This window comes from Pygoscelis adeliae, unplaced genomic scaffold, assembly GCF_000699105.1.
Source record: "Pygoscelis adeliae isolate BGI_AS28 unplaced genomic scaffold, ASM69910v1 Scaffold367, whole genome shotgun sequence".
NCBI lineage: Eukaryota > Metazoa > Chordata > Aves > Sphenisciformes > Spheniscidae > Pygoscelis > Pygoscelis adeliae.
The window spans coordinates 543825-560550 of NW_008825149.1; the positions used below are offsets into that span (position 1 = coordinate 543825).

The 16726-nt window shown below is 38.4% G+C and overlaps 1 protein-coding gene across 1 annotated transcript in view; it reads right to left on the minus strand.

Moving 5' to 3' along the window:
- Positions 1-16726, minus strand: part of ST18 (suppression of tumorigenicity 18, zinc finger) — a 173988-nt gene that overhangs the window by 25848 nt on the left and 131414 nt on the right. The window contains exons 11-13 of the mRNA XM_009328314.1: positions 16160-16365; positions 12771-12982; positions 3879-4124 (exon numbers count right to left, since the gene is read on the minus strand). Of these exons, the coding sequence (XP_009326589.1) occupies positions 3879-4124; positions 12771-12982; positions 16160-16365 (664 nt within the window). The remainder of the gene's footprint in view (positions 1-3878; positions 4125-12770; positions 12983-16159; positions 16366-16726) is intronic.

Here is a 16726-nt window from a genome sequence, read left to right on the forward strand (position 1 = left end):
ATCGAGTAATTATTTTAAATAAAAAAACCAACCCTGATATATTTCAGGCTTTTAGAATTTTATTTCTAAAGGAAAACTTCAGATAAGGAGTAATAGAGAAAATTAAAAACAATGATAGATATTGTTAAAATGTTAATACAGAAATAATAAATACTTGAAAGTCCTCTAAACATCGAAATGAAAATGCTAAAAACCAAAAGTGGAAAAATGAATGCCAGCTTTGTTCAAGATTCAAGAAACCTCAAAGATTGTTTTCCAACATTGAGTTAAATGCTGGTTCTAGTGGCATATGGGGGTGTTTTTGCCACTGTAATCTGCAGAATGGGAATTCTAGTTCCTGACTCTCTCTGTCCATGAGTTCTCACTTGCTTTTCTTATATACACGTAAATGCAAGCTCCTACAGGGATCATCACCAGTGGAAGTCACTGTAAAATCAAAAGCTCCCAAAAGAAGCAACAAAATGGTGGACCCTCTGTTGCCAGCTGCATGGGATCAGATGTCAAAATAACTTCAAAAAACACAGGTAAGGTGCTTTCCATTTAACGTAATGAAGATTGAAGAAGGCTGGCTTATCAGTTTTCTCTCTATCAGCTAACTCTGATAGGCTACATCTGTATCACTGAACTGAGGACCAATGCTGTGTTTCTAAAAATTTAGTGCATGCCTTGGCTGCGTTCTAACTGTATCAAGAACAGGCACACATCAGCCTCCTCCACTTCTTGTCAAAGGTCCGACGGAGAGGAGCCTGGAGTAGAGGGTGGTGGAAAGACCACTCTGGCACTCCACTGGGATCCTGAGCTGTGTGAGGTACCTCAGGATGCATCTGCAGCAAACAAGAGTAGCTGTAACTGTTCGTGCTGCAGGGTTTATTAACATTTTCATATATATAGCTTGTGTTCTTTATCTCAAATGAAAGATATCTCTTGATCTTTTGCTGGTGATGGACCAGGAACTTGTGTGTGTGAGTTATTCATCATGTCACTGTCTGCATAGAGAGGACTGATTGGGAATTATGTATATCAAGGCTTGACAAAATACTACAGCATTGCAGTTCACAGCTTCATTTAATGATGTTTCACTGAATCATTTAACAAAAATAAGATCGCAAGGTGAAGGTTGACATGAGTACGTCTACAGCCACCAGCATAACTGATACCAGAGGGTTTAGAATTGCAGTATTTTCATTTCCTATCTTTGAAATAATAATTTTTTTCAAATCTTAATTATGAATTTCCTGAATTGACTTATTAAGATTTGTAATTTTTTTAAACCAATCGCTATACACACAAATACATACACAAACACCTACAATTTCATAGTAACTGCTCTTTCGAAAAAGAAAAAAATCTAATAAGGAGCAAAGTGGGAATACAGCTTGTTCCCTAGTTAACATCCATTAGTACATTTCCCAGGAATGAGGGTGACATATGGACATTTAAACAGGTGATTTCTCCAGCATTGTCTTAGCACCTTGTGGAACACTTGGTATTATTCAAGCAGAATGAAATCTTCAGATGTGTAGAAGCTGCAAAAGGAAGACAGTGCAAAGGGAATGCAGGCAGAAGAATACTGAAACTCTGCCTTTCTAGGACCTCACATCAGTACATGTGGCCCAAAAGGAGCTGCATCTGTCTGAAACAAGTAGGTCAGACCTAAAGACCAAACATTTTTTGGTCCTCTGCACTTAGGACTGAGTGCAGAGCATCATGCCTTGGCTTGTGTGCTTCTCCAGCAATTTAGCTTTAGAGGGAGAGAGAATCCTTTAGGAAAACACCTTTGGCACTTCCCACTTTTTGGTCTGTTAGGCGATGATCATCACAGCTAGTCAAGTCAAATCATATGTATAATTTTTCCTTTCCCATTTGAACGGATTTATAGCTAAATGCTATCAAAATTCTGAAGAATTCCAGACTAAAAGGAAAATCAGAAGCAGCCCAGTCGTCCAAACACTACTTATTTCTGCAAAGAGCATGTGTGTATTCACGCATGCACACTACAGAAAGCAAGCAAGCAATGAAACTCCATTAATGTACAGATGGAAGTTTATATTGATTTCAGCAAAGACCAGAACATAATGGTAACATGAATAACAGATAATAGCATCTGGCACTTTTAACATTTTTAAGCCCTGAAATCTTTGGAGAACTGACAGTTGAACTAACTGACAGCTCTAGTTATTTCTCAGCGCTTTCCTTTTGGAGAGATTTTGAGCTTTTTCCAAATTCAGAATTTTTTTTTTAAGGGGGCATCTGGACAGGCTATTTCACTGAGAGAGAGACAGACAATATTTTCTGGAAATTACCACCAAAATTAAGCAACTGTTGTGCATATGAACCAGTTAACAATGAATTAGAAATAGATATAATCAGTCATTTTCTTTGCATGAGGATAACTGCCAGTCTTCGATGTACAAAACAAAGCCTCTGGCCCTGAGATCACTGGACATGTCAATGCTCCCTGAGATGGCAAAAGCTCACAGCAGAGGTCTGGGGCCAGATCCTTGATCAGGGACAAACTGCACGGTGTCAAAGCACTGCATGCAAGAGGCAAGAGTGCCTGAATGTGGATCTTCATGTCCTGTTGGGTAGTCTGCTGATGCCTCCAGCTCCCTGTAAGGGAGAAGGAAGCAGCCAGCCACCCATTGAGGCCTTCTGAAAGTCGAGCAGGCATTGGGGGGGACATGGAGGTGCTCCTGCTCTTTTGCTGAGCTGTGGTGGCAGCAGGGAGGAGGAGCAGCAGGACAGGCCCCTTGCCAAGTCTGCAACACCAATTGATCCCCTGCAGCAAGGCGGTTCTCTCAAAGCTGGATGTGCTTGCACATTATGCGGCATGAATGGGGAAGAGCCTGAGCCCTCAGCCTACCGCCTCGTGTCAAACCCACTCCAAAACCCTGATACAGGGATTGTGCTCTCATTGCTGAGGTGAGGAGCATCATCAGCCCCACAAAGGTGACTGCAAAGTGCTCTTCAAGACAATCCAGCCTCCAAAAATTGATCTACCGTTGTGCAAACTGTCTCAGAGGTATCATTGTGACAGGTCTCTACCCAGTGCTGACAGATTTCTTTCTTCACACAACTGAACTATCTTTTATTTCCAGGTATTTTTGGAATTGGAGGCCTAGATGTCCTAACCTCAACCTGAAATAGATTTACCCCTGTAAATGTCTTCCTGAAGTGCCAGTTTTGATATTTGAATGAAAGATAATTTTGTAATAAATATAATGTTCAAATGCTATTATTTGATATATAAAACCAAATGGGGAGGAAACGTATTTGAAGCTGAATGAAAACTCTAAATTGGGGCATCTTTTTTTCTGCTTCAGAAACCTATCACTCAGGCTTGTCTACATTAATTACCAGGATTTTATCTAATTAGCCTTTAAAGGTGCTGATGGTCCCTTCCTGATTTAAGAAAAATGCAAGCAATCCATATTCTGACAGCCAGGCTCAAAAGAAAAAAAATACTTTCATGTTTCAGCATGAAAAAAAGTCTTTTTTTTTTTTTTTTGAGTGGTCCCTAGATCATTTGGGTGTATGCGCTACAGGACTGAGTCATTAGGAAGAAAATTTAAAAAAACTTCTCTAATTGTGGGTAGCTTTGATTTCCATATCTTAGAGCCTTATAGGCATTCACAACCTATACTGAAATCAACAGCTGTTGTTTTCAACCTCTGAAGAGGTCTGAGGGCAAGATTTTTCAAAGCGAGTAGTGGGTTTTTTTATGCCACGTCTGAGAGGGCATTAAAGCCAACTCAATGTTCACAAACCTCTACCTGTGCAAATCCGTTCCCTTTAAACTGCACTAGATTGGTCATCCCAAAGACCATCATATGGCCACTCATCCAAGGGAAAAAGTCACTCAGAAACTGAAAAAATACCTCTTTTTCTTCTTCTTTTCTGCCATGGGTCTTGCTGTAGTTGATTGGTGTATCCCAGCCTTCCTGTTCACAGAGAGCCTGGTAGAAGGCTGCATTTACCAGGATGCTGCTTGTTTTGAAAGGAGAAGAGGAAGGAGTGGGAAGTGCTGTGCTGGAAGAAGTGAGAGGCATAACTTTGTCTTGGCTTCGGTTCTTTTTCATGCTCAAATCCAGAGTGCCATTTTCATCCACTTCTATCTCAGCTCCCTGACATGCAACAGGAAACAGAGACATGTTTAGCTATGGACATGGTGAGGCTGCAGCATAACCATGTGGTGCTTTTAAAGGATAAATATAAATGCACGCTTTTATTTAAATTTATCTGAATCTAAAACCAGCTTTTCGATTTATATCAGTTAATGTCCAACTCTTAGGCAGACTTAAGAGTAGCTTCAGTAATGGTATCCCTGCATCTCAGCTTAAACATAGTAAGCAGAATTTAAATAAGATGCCTTTAAATCATAACCTTTACACCCTAAATCTAGTTTTATTTAAAAAAAGTTTAGCTTTAAATCTTCTTGATCTTTTCACTCTTACAGAGAACTATGACCCCAATTCACAGTTAAAAGCATTAATGCATTGCTTAGGTCATCAACAGCATTACTATTACATATCCTCCCTTCCCCCCACACCCCGGAAATATTACAACATCTGCATCATGGGGGAGAGAAGGAGGGGGGAAGAAATACGCCTAAGAGTAGCACAGTAGAAGAAATTTTCACTAGGGTTTTGTATATCACTCAAAATAACATTTTGCCTCAGTCATAGTTTGAGTAGGCCACTAAGGCACAAGTCTGCACCGAGACCATTAGACTGGGAGCCACAGGAGGATCTTTAGGAGGTTCTCCCTTATGGAGACCTTCAGCATGAGTTAACAAAGCCTTTGCTACCTGGGAAGTACAGTAAAGAGCAGTGTCTGATTGCAGGGGTGTGTGCAGTTTGGGGAGAGACCCAACTTCTCTTTCCAGGCTGGGCGAAGCTCTCGGAGCAGCTTCTGCTCACAAGAAGGGGCAAGTGCTGCTCAGCTGTACAAGAAGAACAAGGGAAGGAAAGCTCACTGTTCTGCCTTACCCTGTCTGACCACAGAAAAAGAGTACAAATTCCTCTTTTTGGAGTGATGAAAAGCTCCTGAAAGTGCAACTTACTAACAGAAGCGACAAAAAATTTTCCCTCTTGCTCAATATGCAACACTGCATATTGACATATTGTGTATATAGGGATGAGTATAAGACTAGTCCTTACTGTTGCCAACAATTACTGAAGTCAAGTAAGGGAAGAGGTGAAAGAGGTGGCTTCTGGAGGAGCACTTGGTAGTCTAGTTCTGTGTGTTGCCCTGAATAAGGTGGAAAACTTTCAAAGACTATAGAGATAAACAACAACGTCATAGATCTACACATGCAGAATGTTGTAATTAACACCGCTCTGTGTCTTTCTATTATTGTCATCACTACTATTTTTTATTTGCATCACCACAAAGCTCAGGTACAACTTGGGAATTTGGGGCTAGATATGTTAGGTGCTGTATAACTGTAGGAGACAGTTGTATAAACCCAGATTGAGACTTCCTATCTTGAGTAATATAAAAGTAAACCCATAGCGTAAGTGAATCACCTAGACGCCCTGTTGTAAATGGAAATGAGACAGGTATGTCCAGGGGGCAAGTTTTTCCATCTTTCTTAGACCTCTTCCTTAGGAATGATGAGACATTGGCAGAAAGAGTTCTTTTCTCTTTCTTCCAATTAATTATTGCTGGAGCTTGATGATTAGTCAACCATTTAATGGTTAAAGATAGGGCAGTGAAACTTATCCTTGCTTGAGGGTCTTAAAAACAGTTGTGGTGAAACAGGGAGTTCTTCCCCTGTGCTGAAAGTGTGTCATGGCCACCCCAGTTGGACTGAAGGCACAAGCTTTCTTCATGCAGCCTTGTCTTCTACCTCTGCCAGCGGTGACTCATTTAAAGGTAAAATGCATCTGATGAAATCTTTTTAATCAGAAGGATTGGTTGGTAGAAGTTGAAAATTTAGGGCCCAGCGATCTCTCCTCACTCAGGCATCCTGACTCCATTTTATATCCATAGGCCTAAGACAGATGCCCACCTAGACTGAAGCACTACCAAGCCATCTGCTTGCCCCTGGTTCAGAAACTCAGGCACCTTTTATGTTTGCTTCTCCTGCATAGCAAAGTTCACATTTTCAATCATACAGCTTAAAGAGAGAGATGTTTTATTATATTTATGGGAAGTAAATACACTTCTAATATGTTCATACTAAGACGCTTTGGTTATATCTTTCTGCCCCTTTTTAGTAAATAGTTTAATCTCCTGTGATAGTTTTAAGCCCTGAATTTGACAGTGCAGCTTATCCTGGATAATAACTTAGTAACCACACATCTTATGCCATCTGTATAATATCAAATACATTTTTATACCAGCATTAATAAACCTTAGTTACAAAAATTCAAGATATTAACTATATCAATGCCAAGCGCACACTCCAGGATCTAACAATATAGCTCTGCCATGATCGCCCCAGTGATTTTTGGCTTCATAGTTGATATGTAACTATAGCAATGAAACAGAGCTACAGTAATCAAGTTTAATGACCAATGTAAAGTAAAATGCTAAATATTGTAGTTGCTGACATTTTTCATAATAAAAAAACTTGGGTTAAGTCTGCACAACCAACATTCACATAAAATTCCAGACCTCTGTGACAGATGGCTTAGGAAAGGAAGCCATGTGACTGGGCTGCAGTAGTTTTATAGTGCAAAACCCATAAATAGTGCAGATTCTCTGTCACTAACAAAATATCAACTACTCAGAAGGCAACAGCGACAACAAAAAGGACCAAAACCAATCAAGGTCCCCTCCTTGATGAAACTGTACGTAGAAAAATATCAGAAAAATATCAGAAGACGTATTGTTTCTGAGAAACAGATACCATTAGGTGCATGAAAGAGCTCTGGCTGATAAGCAGAACATTTACTAACATGGATATTTAAAGCTTCCTCAGCACTTTCCTCAAATTCACGTAGAAGTTGGGTCGTCCAACATGCACCTAATTCTACTCAGGGAAGGCTGGGTTGTGTGTTTGTGAAGTAGCATACAGATGGGGTTTAAGTGAGCTCACAGATGCATGCAACAATTAAATATAGTTGTGGAAAAAATATCCCCTTTTGCCCATTGCAGGATGGATCACACGTTTACAGCATGGCTTTTTATTCAGAATGGTATAAAAGAGCTATCACTTTGCTGCCTTCATAGCAAACTCCAAATGGCAAAGCAAAAAGAGAGGATAGTCAGAGATACTGCTCCAGTTTTCATTCCTACTGTCATCCCACCCTCCTCTCAATATGTCTCCTTTGCTTGTTTTACCACATTTATTTTTACATTAATTTTAAAATGGAACTAAAAAGACAAAAATGACAAATGGCAAAAAATGCTAGAGCAGTGCTATGACATGCTGACAGAAAACGGTACTTACTATGCTTAGCTCAGACTTGTAAAGGCTGTCTTCTCCTCAGTGAAGGCAAGATCTTATTACTGTCAACTCCAGTGCATGTGTGAACAGGCCTATAGTTATTACTTTATCATGACATATTTAAAATATAGCTACCAAAACAATGTAAACTGTTCTGATTCTTCCTTAAAAATGTAAGCAAAATAAAGATGCAAATGTATTTTATTATTTCTTAACTTATTATTTCCTAACTTATATTAGTTTGCAGCTATGTAAATCTTTGGAGCCTGATTTTGATCTTATTTACATTTACATTTACATTTACATTTACATTTACATTTACATTTACATTTACACTGGTGTAAACCAGGAAAAAATCCACTGAAGCAATGAAGAAAAATCAACGAGGGTGAGAGGATACACACGGTAATTAAATTCAGGTTACTCCTTATCTACTCCCACATCAGTGACAGTGTAATCACCCCCACAGGTTTTACAAGCAGCTGGAAAAAGGATTCCAGAATAAAAAAATGAGAGAAAAATGACTGAAGCATATTTTCTTTATTCCAGGATCTATTAAGTGAAAAGATAATGTACAAGTAGTAGTCTACTATGACTATCCCTCTAAAATGAAGACTAATATAAATATGTAAACAAAAAAATGGTCTCTAACCTCTTCAAGTGCTTTGTACTTTAAAGTTAAGCTTTTTCAGCCTCCTTTATTTTATGACATAAATATTACAGAATATTTTCTAGTACATTATTAAGTCTTGTTCTTAGAACTGAACTACATCAGCTAGGACAATAAAGGATGTTGGTTTTTGTGATAAATTGCTCCTGCATTTTTTCATATGCTTTTGGCCCATCTGATCACTCACAATATTTAATACTCTGCAGCGTGTCTCCAGTAACGATTACAAGTTAAGCTTTATCTCATAGCTGGATCAGAAAGAGTGAATTATTGTGTCTGCATGAATCTTATTTCAAACCTGTGACCTTAGGTAGATTATATCATTACATATAAGGGGGTTTTATGTGTTCTTTGGTTGGCATCAGCCATACAACTTAATACTAAGTAAGTCCAAAGAAACAACATTATCAATGATTTTGCATTCCTACTAGAAGTTCAGTCTGGTTTGGAAAGCTCAGAAGGGCTCTTCAGTTTTGGTACTGGGAGTAACTTTGGAACTAGTAACTTGCCATGTGTATGAATACTATTCTTAATGCAACTCCATCTAAAAGAGTACAATCTTTTCTATTCCCAGCCAATAAAAATACATACACATGGTCCTCAATTCTTCAGACTTAAATTTAAGCAATTGAGTTCTTCTGCAGCAAACTAAAATACTAATTTGGGTCAAAATAAAAAAATCTAACTGCTCAGCAACATCTGAGACACAAATGAAGTCACAATTTCAGCCCAGAGCAATTCTCAAATTAAAAAAAGCCAGCCAAGAATGTACTCAAGGAGCAATATGCACAGCAGTATAACAGGATGGTACCTAGTGATATTCTTGGCTGATTTTTCATCCTGTATTTAGTCTTTAAGGTATTTGGAGTAAAGACTGCCTGACAAACGTGCTGACTACTAACTACATTGTTGAAATAATTGATGTAATTATCACCATCATCAACATCCAAGAATGGAGAGATGACACAATTTTTTTCAAAAGCAGAATTTGAACTTTAAACATATTTAGCAAGTGTCATTTTTTGTTTTCTTTCAAGGCATAGTGCGCATACACCATTTTGTCTAAACAGGTGGGAAAAACACCAAAACAGTCAACAAAACTTTTGGCAAGCTGTAGCGATGAGGGTACAGATAAACTGTATTGCTTGCAGCTACCTCTGTGAGACATGAATGTGGTGAGGGCTGTAAACAGGGATCTCTGGATGTTATGATGATGTAGACCTTGCACTGTGCTAGAAACTGCAGGCTAAGCCTTCTAGGGGAGTCCTGTTTACTTCAACGGGAGTTGAATGAAGCTACATAAGCTGCAAATCAAATGCAGACCAGGAGACTTGTTTGGGGAACAGATTGCATGAGAATTGGCTGATCAGGATTATATTCAGGGGAACAGTTTACAACAGTCCCAGGTGTCTGCACCTGTGCGGTTGAATGGCTCAGATAATGTAATATTAACGTGGCATTAATTATTTTTTAAAATAGTATCATCAAGTTATCTGATGACCTTAGTATTTTGTATGCAGCCGATAGACAATTCATGGAGAAAGCTTAGGATCCATTTTACTGCCCATTTCAGAATAAATTTATTCTTTAAATTGCTTAATTTATAAATTCAGAATTTTAATCTAGAAGTATTTGGCAGATCACCTTTGTACATTAGATCTCTCTGTGAAGTTTTGCTTACCAACAATGCTGCTAATATGTAATCTGATTTCTCTACTCTCGCTACCCATCTCTCCCTTTTTTTGGCTTAGACTCTCCCTTTTGAACTAATATGTAGAGAACGTAAGATATATATCTGAAAATCCATTAAATTAATGAAATTTGGAACTGTGCTGTAAAAAATATTCACTTTTTCATTTAAGTGTTATCTATATTTATGGAAAAATGGTGGACATTCAAGGTAAAACATCCAACTCTTACTAAAGAATGGACAACGTTCTGAAGGTGAAGAAATAAAATGTGAGAGACAGAAATAAAAAAAAAAATACTTCAGGAATACACTTGTGCTAAATAAAGTTTGGTGTTTTCCCCACCTGTTTAAGCCAGGCGACATATGCATGCCTTGAGCAAATACAAGAAAATGACACTTGCTTGAAATGTTTGAAGTTCAAGTTCTGCTTTTAAAACTTGGAAGCACAATATTTTTACAGCTCTGACAACTGTGTAACTTGCAAAGGATTTCCTGCAAGTCCAGGAAATCCTCTGCAGCCCCACTGGCCCTTGCTCTACCGCCACACTGCCTCCTACCTGCAAAGTGTCATGGCTTGGATTGCTGGAGGCTGCCTGATGATCATATGAGAGCAAACACCTTTACAAGTCAGGAGCTTTGATCTGCTACAGTATGGACGATGCTAATCAGGTTGTCTTAGGCAAAGGAACAAAGGAACGTGGCAAGGGGCAGGGCTGAGAGGCCTGATACTATGGGGCTCTGAACACAGCCACCCCACACAGGTATTTTCAGACCTGGTGAATGTGTGTGCTATCAAGAGTAGAAAAAGGAAATCATTAACTCTGTAGTCATCTGTTGATGCTGCGTTATTTGAGTCCAAATACTGATAAAGTCTCAAGAGATGTTTTTTATGATCTAAAAATATGTAAAATATTCTAACAGTTAAACATTCACCTTTGCGGCCAATACCAGGTACAAAACAATTCAGAAACATTGATAAATAGATAGTAGTCTCTTTTAAAACTAGCCTTACGTTTTGCTTCATATTTTAAAATAAGAAAGCATCTTCATTGAGGAGAGTCTAGAGATTTATTTCCACATTTTTTTTGTTTGAGTCCTGTACGATAAAAGTAATAAATAGCCAAAACCAAATAAAAATGGGTTTCGTGTGGTTTTGGCGACCAAATCTGTTTGGGGCTTACTTGCCTGTGTGCTGGCCAGAAGCTAATTCTGATTCTTGTGTCAGATGTTTTGTAGCAGTATGCCCTCCAGAAAGTCTGGCAAAAGTGGAGGCAGGCAGATAGCAAGGTATGCAGGTGATTTTCTTTTAGGCTGGATTCCTGGCTGTGAAAAAGCAGTAAGTTATGTGCCCCAAGTGTCCCTCCATATCGTTACTATTATGTTCGCTTCCATTCAAACCTTTGCCATGATTTGGCAACTGTGAAGCAGGTACAGAGGAGAAAATCTTTGGGTTATGCCTGGTCCCTTTAGTGCTCTTCTCTGGCAAGAAGGTCTATTGCTGAGGTCAGCCAAAGGCTGCAGCAGCAATTTAATCCAGCCATTGGCATCAGTTTCCATTTCCCTGCTAGAAGAAGTCTCTACTGAAGACCTGTGGAAGGAGCTTTCTGCAACATATAACAGGGATGGATCCATCATCTGGAAAAGGTTCCGTGAGCAATCTTCGGGACAGATAATGTCTGTGTTATGGGGGATGCATGTGGACACACTCCAAAAAGTCTACTCTGGGGCATCTTGCAACATCGGTTTCAAGATCCAAGACTTCACAAGTGGAAATCAAAGGCAGCAAAGTAGGGGATGCCACTCGGCAACGGAGCAAGGCTTGGAATACCTAACAAGGTGTTATGCTGGTGGTAAAATAAGTGGTTCCCCTCAAAGAATAACAGCTAACCTCTTAGCAATGGTGAATGAAGGCCCAACCAAATTGTAAACCAACAGCTGTGGAAGCCACCCCTAACCAGACTGAGCCTGGTGTTACAATAGACAAAGTAGGGTGACACTGACTTGCAGAGAAATAGGTCATCTGTCTGTTGGAGCACATATGACTCAGAGTCCCATAGCAGAAACACACCTGCTACTTTGTGTTTTGATAAATATACCTCTTTTCACTCCCCAATGATTTCTTCTCAAGTTCTTGTAATGGCACCCTCTCATCTACACAGAGCTTTCAAAAGTTTAATTGTAGTGGAGCATGTCTGACTTTAATACAAATAATAAACAACAGTGTTCCCACAACCATGGTCATCAGAAGGAAATCTTGTCTATTTTCATCAGCAGTATAATACTATGTAATGGCACAGAAAATAAGGCTCATAGCTCACACAGTACCATTTGTAAATCATAAAGATCTGTGAGGAAACGCAGAGCAGAAACCAAAACATGAAAGCCACACAAACATCTACAATATTAGGCAGCTTTCCATTATGACAGACTTGCCCAGATTATCTATCTCCAAACGCTGTGGGCCTGATTCTCCTCTCTTGCCAGCAGAAAGGAGAATTTTACTAAAATCAGTTGTTATTTCCCTCCCTACACCTTGTCAAACTGTCATGAGCTCCAAAGACAACAGACTTAATAGGTGTAGTTCTGTTCCATTGCTAGCAAATATCACCTTGATTAATCACGATTTTTTTTTTTTATTTTTTTTTAATCAGCCTCCAAAATGATCGCTTATGGCAGGTTTCAGAGGGAGGAAAATTCCCTCTTTAAACAGATCTAACTCATTATCTGCCACAGATTGTTGCTGGATTTCAAATATCCTTCTTTTTTCCTCCCAAAAAACTCCCCCCTTGTATTTAGGGCTCAATTATGAGAAGAGTACCAACATAATTCCTGCTATTTATTTATTTTTATCAAAACTGGTCACTACATTACTGATTTTTTCTCTGTCTCTCTTCAAAAGAGCATGCAAACAGAAGCCTCCTTTTTGGGGATTTAATGCAGTCACTAACATGAAAGACAGTTTATTCGCACAGTTCAGTAGCTAGCACACCCTCCAGGTTCTTGGACTACCCTACCTTGGCAGACAGACTCTGTGGTTTGTTGGAGAGGATCTCTGCTGCTTCCCTGCAGCGGGTGGAAAGGTTCAGGATAGCAGCAGCTGCTGCTATGTGGGTGTCTTCACTACATTGACCGTAGCTATAAGAGTTGGCATGGCAAGGGCTCTGTGTGTGGGCGCTAGCACTAGGCAGTCGATTAGAAAATTTCACTGGATTTGAAAAATGCTTTGCTGTTGAAGAGAGATTTGATTAGCAATTGCACGTATGAGATTTTTCCCATTAAATAGTTTTGTTTCTCAGACTACAATTTCATACATTAAAATATTCAAAGAATACATTTAAAACAATCCATTTCCTATTGGCAGTGAGGGTTTGCTGTAAAAATGGCTTCAGAAACACGATAATTTAATTTTTACCTGACAAATACACATCTTTCAACAAAGCACCCGAGGCTTTTACTCAGATTTTACTCATTCTTTACTCAGGCATTAAAAGCAATGATGTCCAAGGAAAGACTGAACAAGCGTTAGTGTGTTATCTATCCGTCGCGACCTGACAACACTGGTGGGCAAACGCAATCGTAAATGTATCCTTATAAAGGCTTCTTCTTGGAGCTCTATTTTGTAAAAAACCAACAGTGACTTGTCCAGTCTTAGCTAAAACAACACTGCTTGCCCTACTTAAATGATTAAGTCTGTTATTTAAATAGCTTGGCCTATGTGAGTACAGAGAACAAGACCAGGCTCTTGAATGAACTGGAACAAACAGATAAGAACACTACCTGTTAGGAATATTCAGCCCTGATTTTGTGGAAATTTTTAGAAATTTAAGTCTACCCTTTAATCAATTAAAAAAAATAATGACAATGAACCTTCAGAATAAAACTGATCTTAGCTCACCGTCTTATGTTGGTTACCATTTGGAATAATACACAGATTTACTAGGCACAAAGAGGTCAGTTGAGAATGAAAAATTAACAGGTGAACAGAAAAGCACTTTCACAGACAAAAGTGGTGTGTGTGGTTCTTTGTTTTCTGCTCCATCAGCAGGACTTACTCTAAAACAGGTAGAAAGAACTCTGCTCCCTGTTCTGGATTTTGGAGCTTGAGATGTCATTAACTGTTGCAGGGAAAACAGCACCATGATCTCAGCTCTTTAGTAAGCAATAATCACTTCTTTTGTCTGTAGCTCCCACAGTGTCCTACAAAGATAAACTAAGCAAAATCCAATTTCTCAGCCTACACCCAGATACACCAAGAACATTTCTGCGTATGGCCATCTGCTCACTCCACAAAGATCTGAGCCCCAAGGCACTGGATCCCTTTGGATGTAGAGCTTTGGCTGAGTGCATTTTAATGCCAAGACCTACACAAGACATTGACGAAATCATCTTTCCTCAAACTTGGGACGCCCTAACAGAAATGCTTGTTTGTGTGCACTGACTATAGCTGAATGCCATATTCAGTTTTTCTAAGTACTGGAGGCATCTCAGTAGAGCAATACATAAAAGCCTCATGATTCAGTTCTCCCTTTCTCCAGTGCAAATGAAAAAGGATTTATCTACCCTACCGTAAAACTGTAGCACAAGCAAGAGGGTCTACATTTTTAGCAGTTACTACAGCTAACTTCAAATTATATTTAAAGAGCAAAAAAGTGCATTTTCCATTACCCACCCTAAAAGATAAAAAAAAAAAAAAAGCAGGCTATGAAGGGTGCATGTTTTGTTAACAAATCAAGTTTATAAGTGCAGAATCCACAGAGGGCTAATGATGGGCTTTTGGCTAGCTACATATTTACATAGGACGCCAAACCAATCACTGCATCATCAGCTTCTTATTGCCAACTTTTGTATATCTGCATAGTTAAAGCACTCACCTGCTCTTTTATTTTCACCTTTCCATTAAAATAATAGCTGCACACTGCAATCTTTGCAAGAACAACAGGCTGTAAACTTCAGCCCTGATATACATTATACATAAATTGCTTATGTATGGATTTGCATTTGTATAAAAACATTTCAATCATTTTTTCCTTGAAATGAACCTGTGAAATAGACATACATCTGTGCAAAGAGACAGCTAATAGGGAATATTCCATTTTACAAACAAAATTGGAAAATATGGCACCCAAGAAGCTGGCAATGCACATATTTGCTTTCATTTGAACAAGCTTATTTTCCAGACCAGATAAATATCTACTTTTAATTTGCAATTTTAAATAGGGTATTTATATATATACACAAATGCATAGATACCCACAAACATATATGTGTGTGTGTGTGTGTACTCAGACACATACACAAATAAATATATAAATATACAAATTTTATAACTATATAAAACATATATAATATTATATAGTATTAGAAGTATATTATATTATATTATATATGTATATATACACATATAAAATTTTCTGCTTTTCTGTTCACCTTACTATGAATGTTCTCCTTTGTTGGGATAAGTGGGATGCAATTCGTTTTCCCTTTTTGTTTTTCTTTACTAAATTTTTTGTCATGAACAAAAGAAAAACCAAGTGTCTTTTGTCACATTGTTTTGGATCTATTTTCTTCTGAACCCAAATGGTGCAATGAAACCCTTTTTTTGCCATTTCCCTTATGGCAACAGAATCATTTGTTTCTTTGAACGAAAGATTATTTTATAATGGTCAATACAATGGCAGAATCTTGCTGAAGTTTCCCATGCAAATTGTGAAGAGCATCTGCAATAAATAATCAGTGTTCGCACTGTGGTATCTCATTTGTACAAAGCAGTACCTCAGCAAATCTGTAAGTGAAGTGATGCAAGCAGAGGAATCTTGATAACAATTTCATGCATTGGATATGTCTGCATTACAAATATGATGTAGTACAGAAATATGAGATATCAAAACGAATTCAACCCAGGCCTGGAAGTAATGCAGCCGAGGCACATGGTCATCTAGGAGGAATAATACCTCTATGGATACATCTAAAAGGTATCTGAAATGCCTTTTAAAACCTAACTTGGATTTCCCTGTACTACAATTCATTACATTTTATGCAGACACATTCCATGGGACTTCTCATGGCAGCATCCTATCACATAAAGATATCACAATTTAGACAAGGAAGAAGGTAATGGATAAGACATAAACCATTCCTTTTTATTCCTCTTTTCCCCTGGTAATTGCTTTTAAAAGGAACATCAAAAAAGTAAACCCTATAGTGATGATATTTAGCGTTCTAATATTCTATATTTAGCAAAGTAGTGATTATATTTAGCATTTTGGCCACAAGTGGTTAAAGAGGCTTCCTACGGAGATTTTTTGAATTCTAGAAGTTTGAAAGCAGAACAAGCAAAAAGAAAAAAAAAAAAAGTCATTGACATTTGCACATTTTCCAAGAGATAATGGAATTTCAGGCTTACATTCAAGGAACTGGGGTGTTTTTCGTCCTTGTGCCACGGGTGCTGTTGTGCGTTTGCCAAAGACTTGTGCATCAAAGCTGGCATAATCAAATGGTACTTTCCCAAACTTCTCCTGTTCTTTCACCAGGGTGGCTCTGGAGGAGGTGACTGGCTGTGAAGTTCTGTAACTGTACTGAGATACCTCAGGCTGCTTCACTAAATTTGTCCTGCAGAGAGAAGGAAAAGAATGAATGAGAAAGATAAGAATATCTTTAAATAACCTTTTCTTGAAAAATAAGGTACAGTTGCATCTCAGTCTCAGAAAGTGTGCTGTTATCACATGTAAAACTTACTGGTAGGTGTAAACAAGAAATAAATGACATAAATAAGGTGGCTGACCTAGTAGTCGAAGAGTACTTTCATTTCATACAAGTTCAAAGCTGAGCACATAAAAAGATCTAGTATTCTCTAGTAACAGTGTGGGCTACTTACAAGAAAGATACTGACTTACTTCTTGATTACCACTGTAGCATAGTGCTTCCTTTATTTCTAAAAATTTTCTGGATTTTTGCTAATCAAAAGACTTGT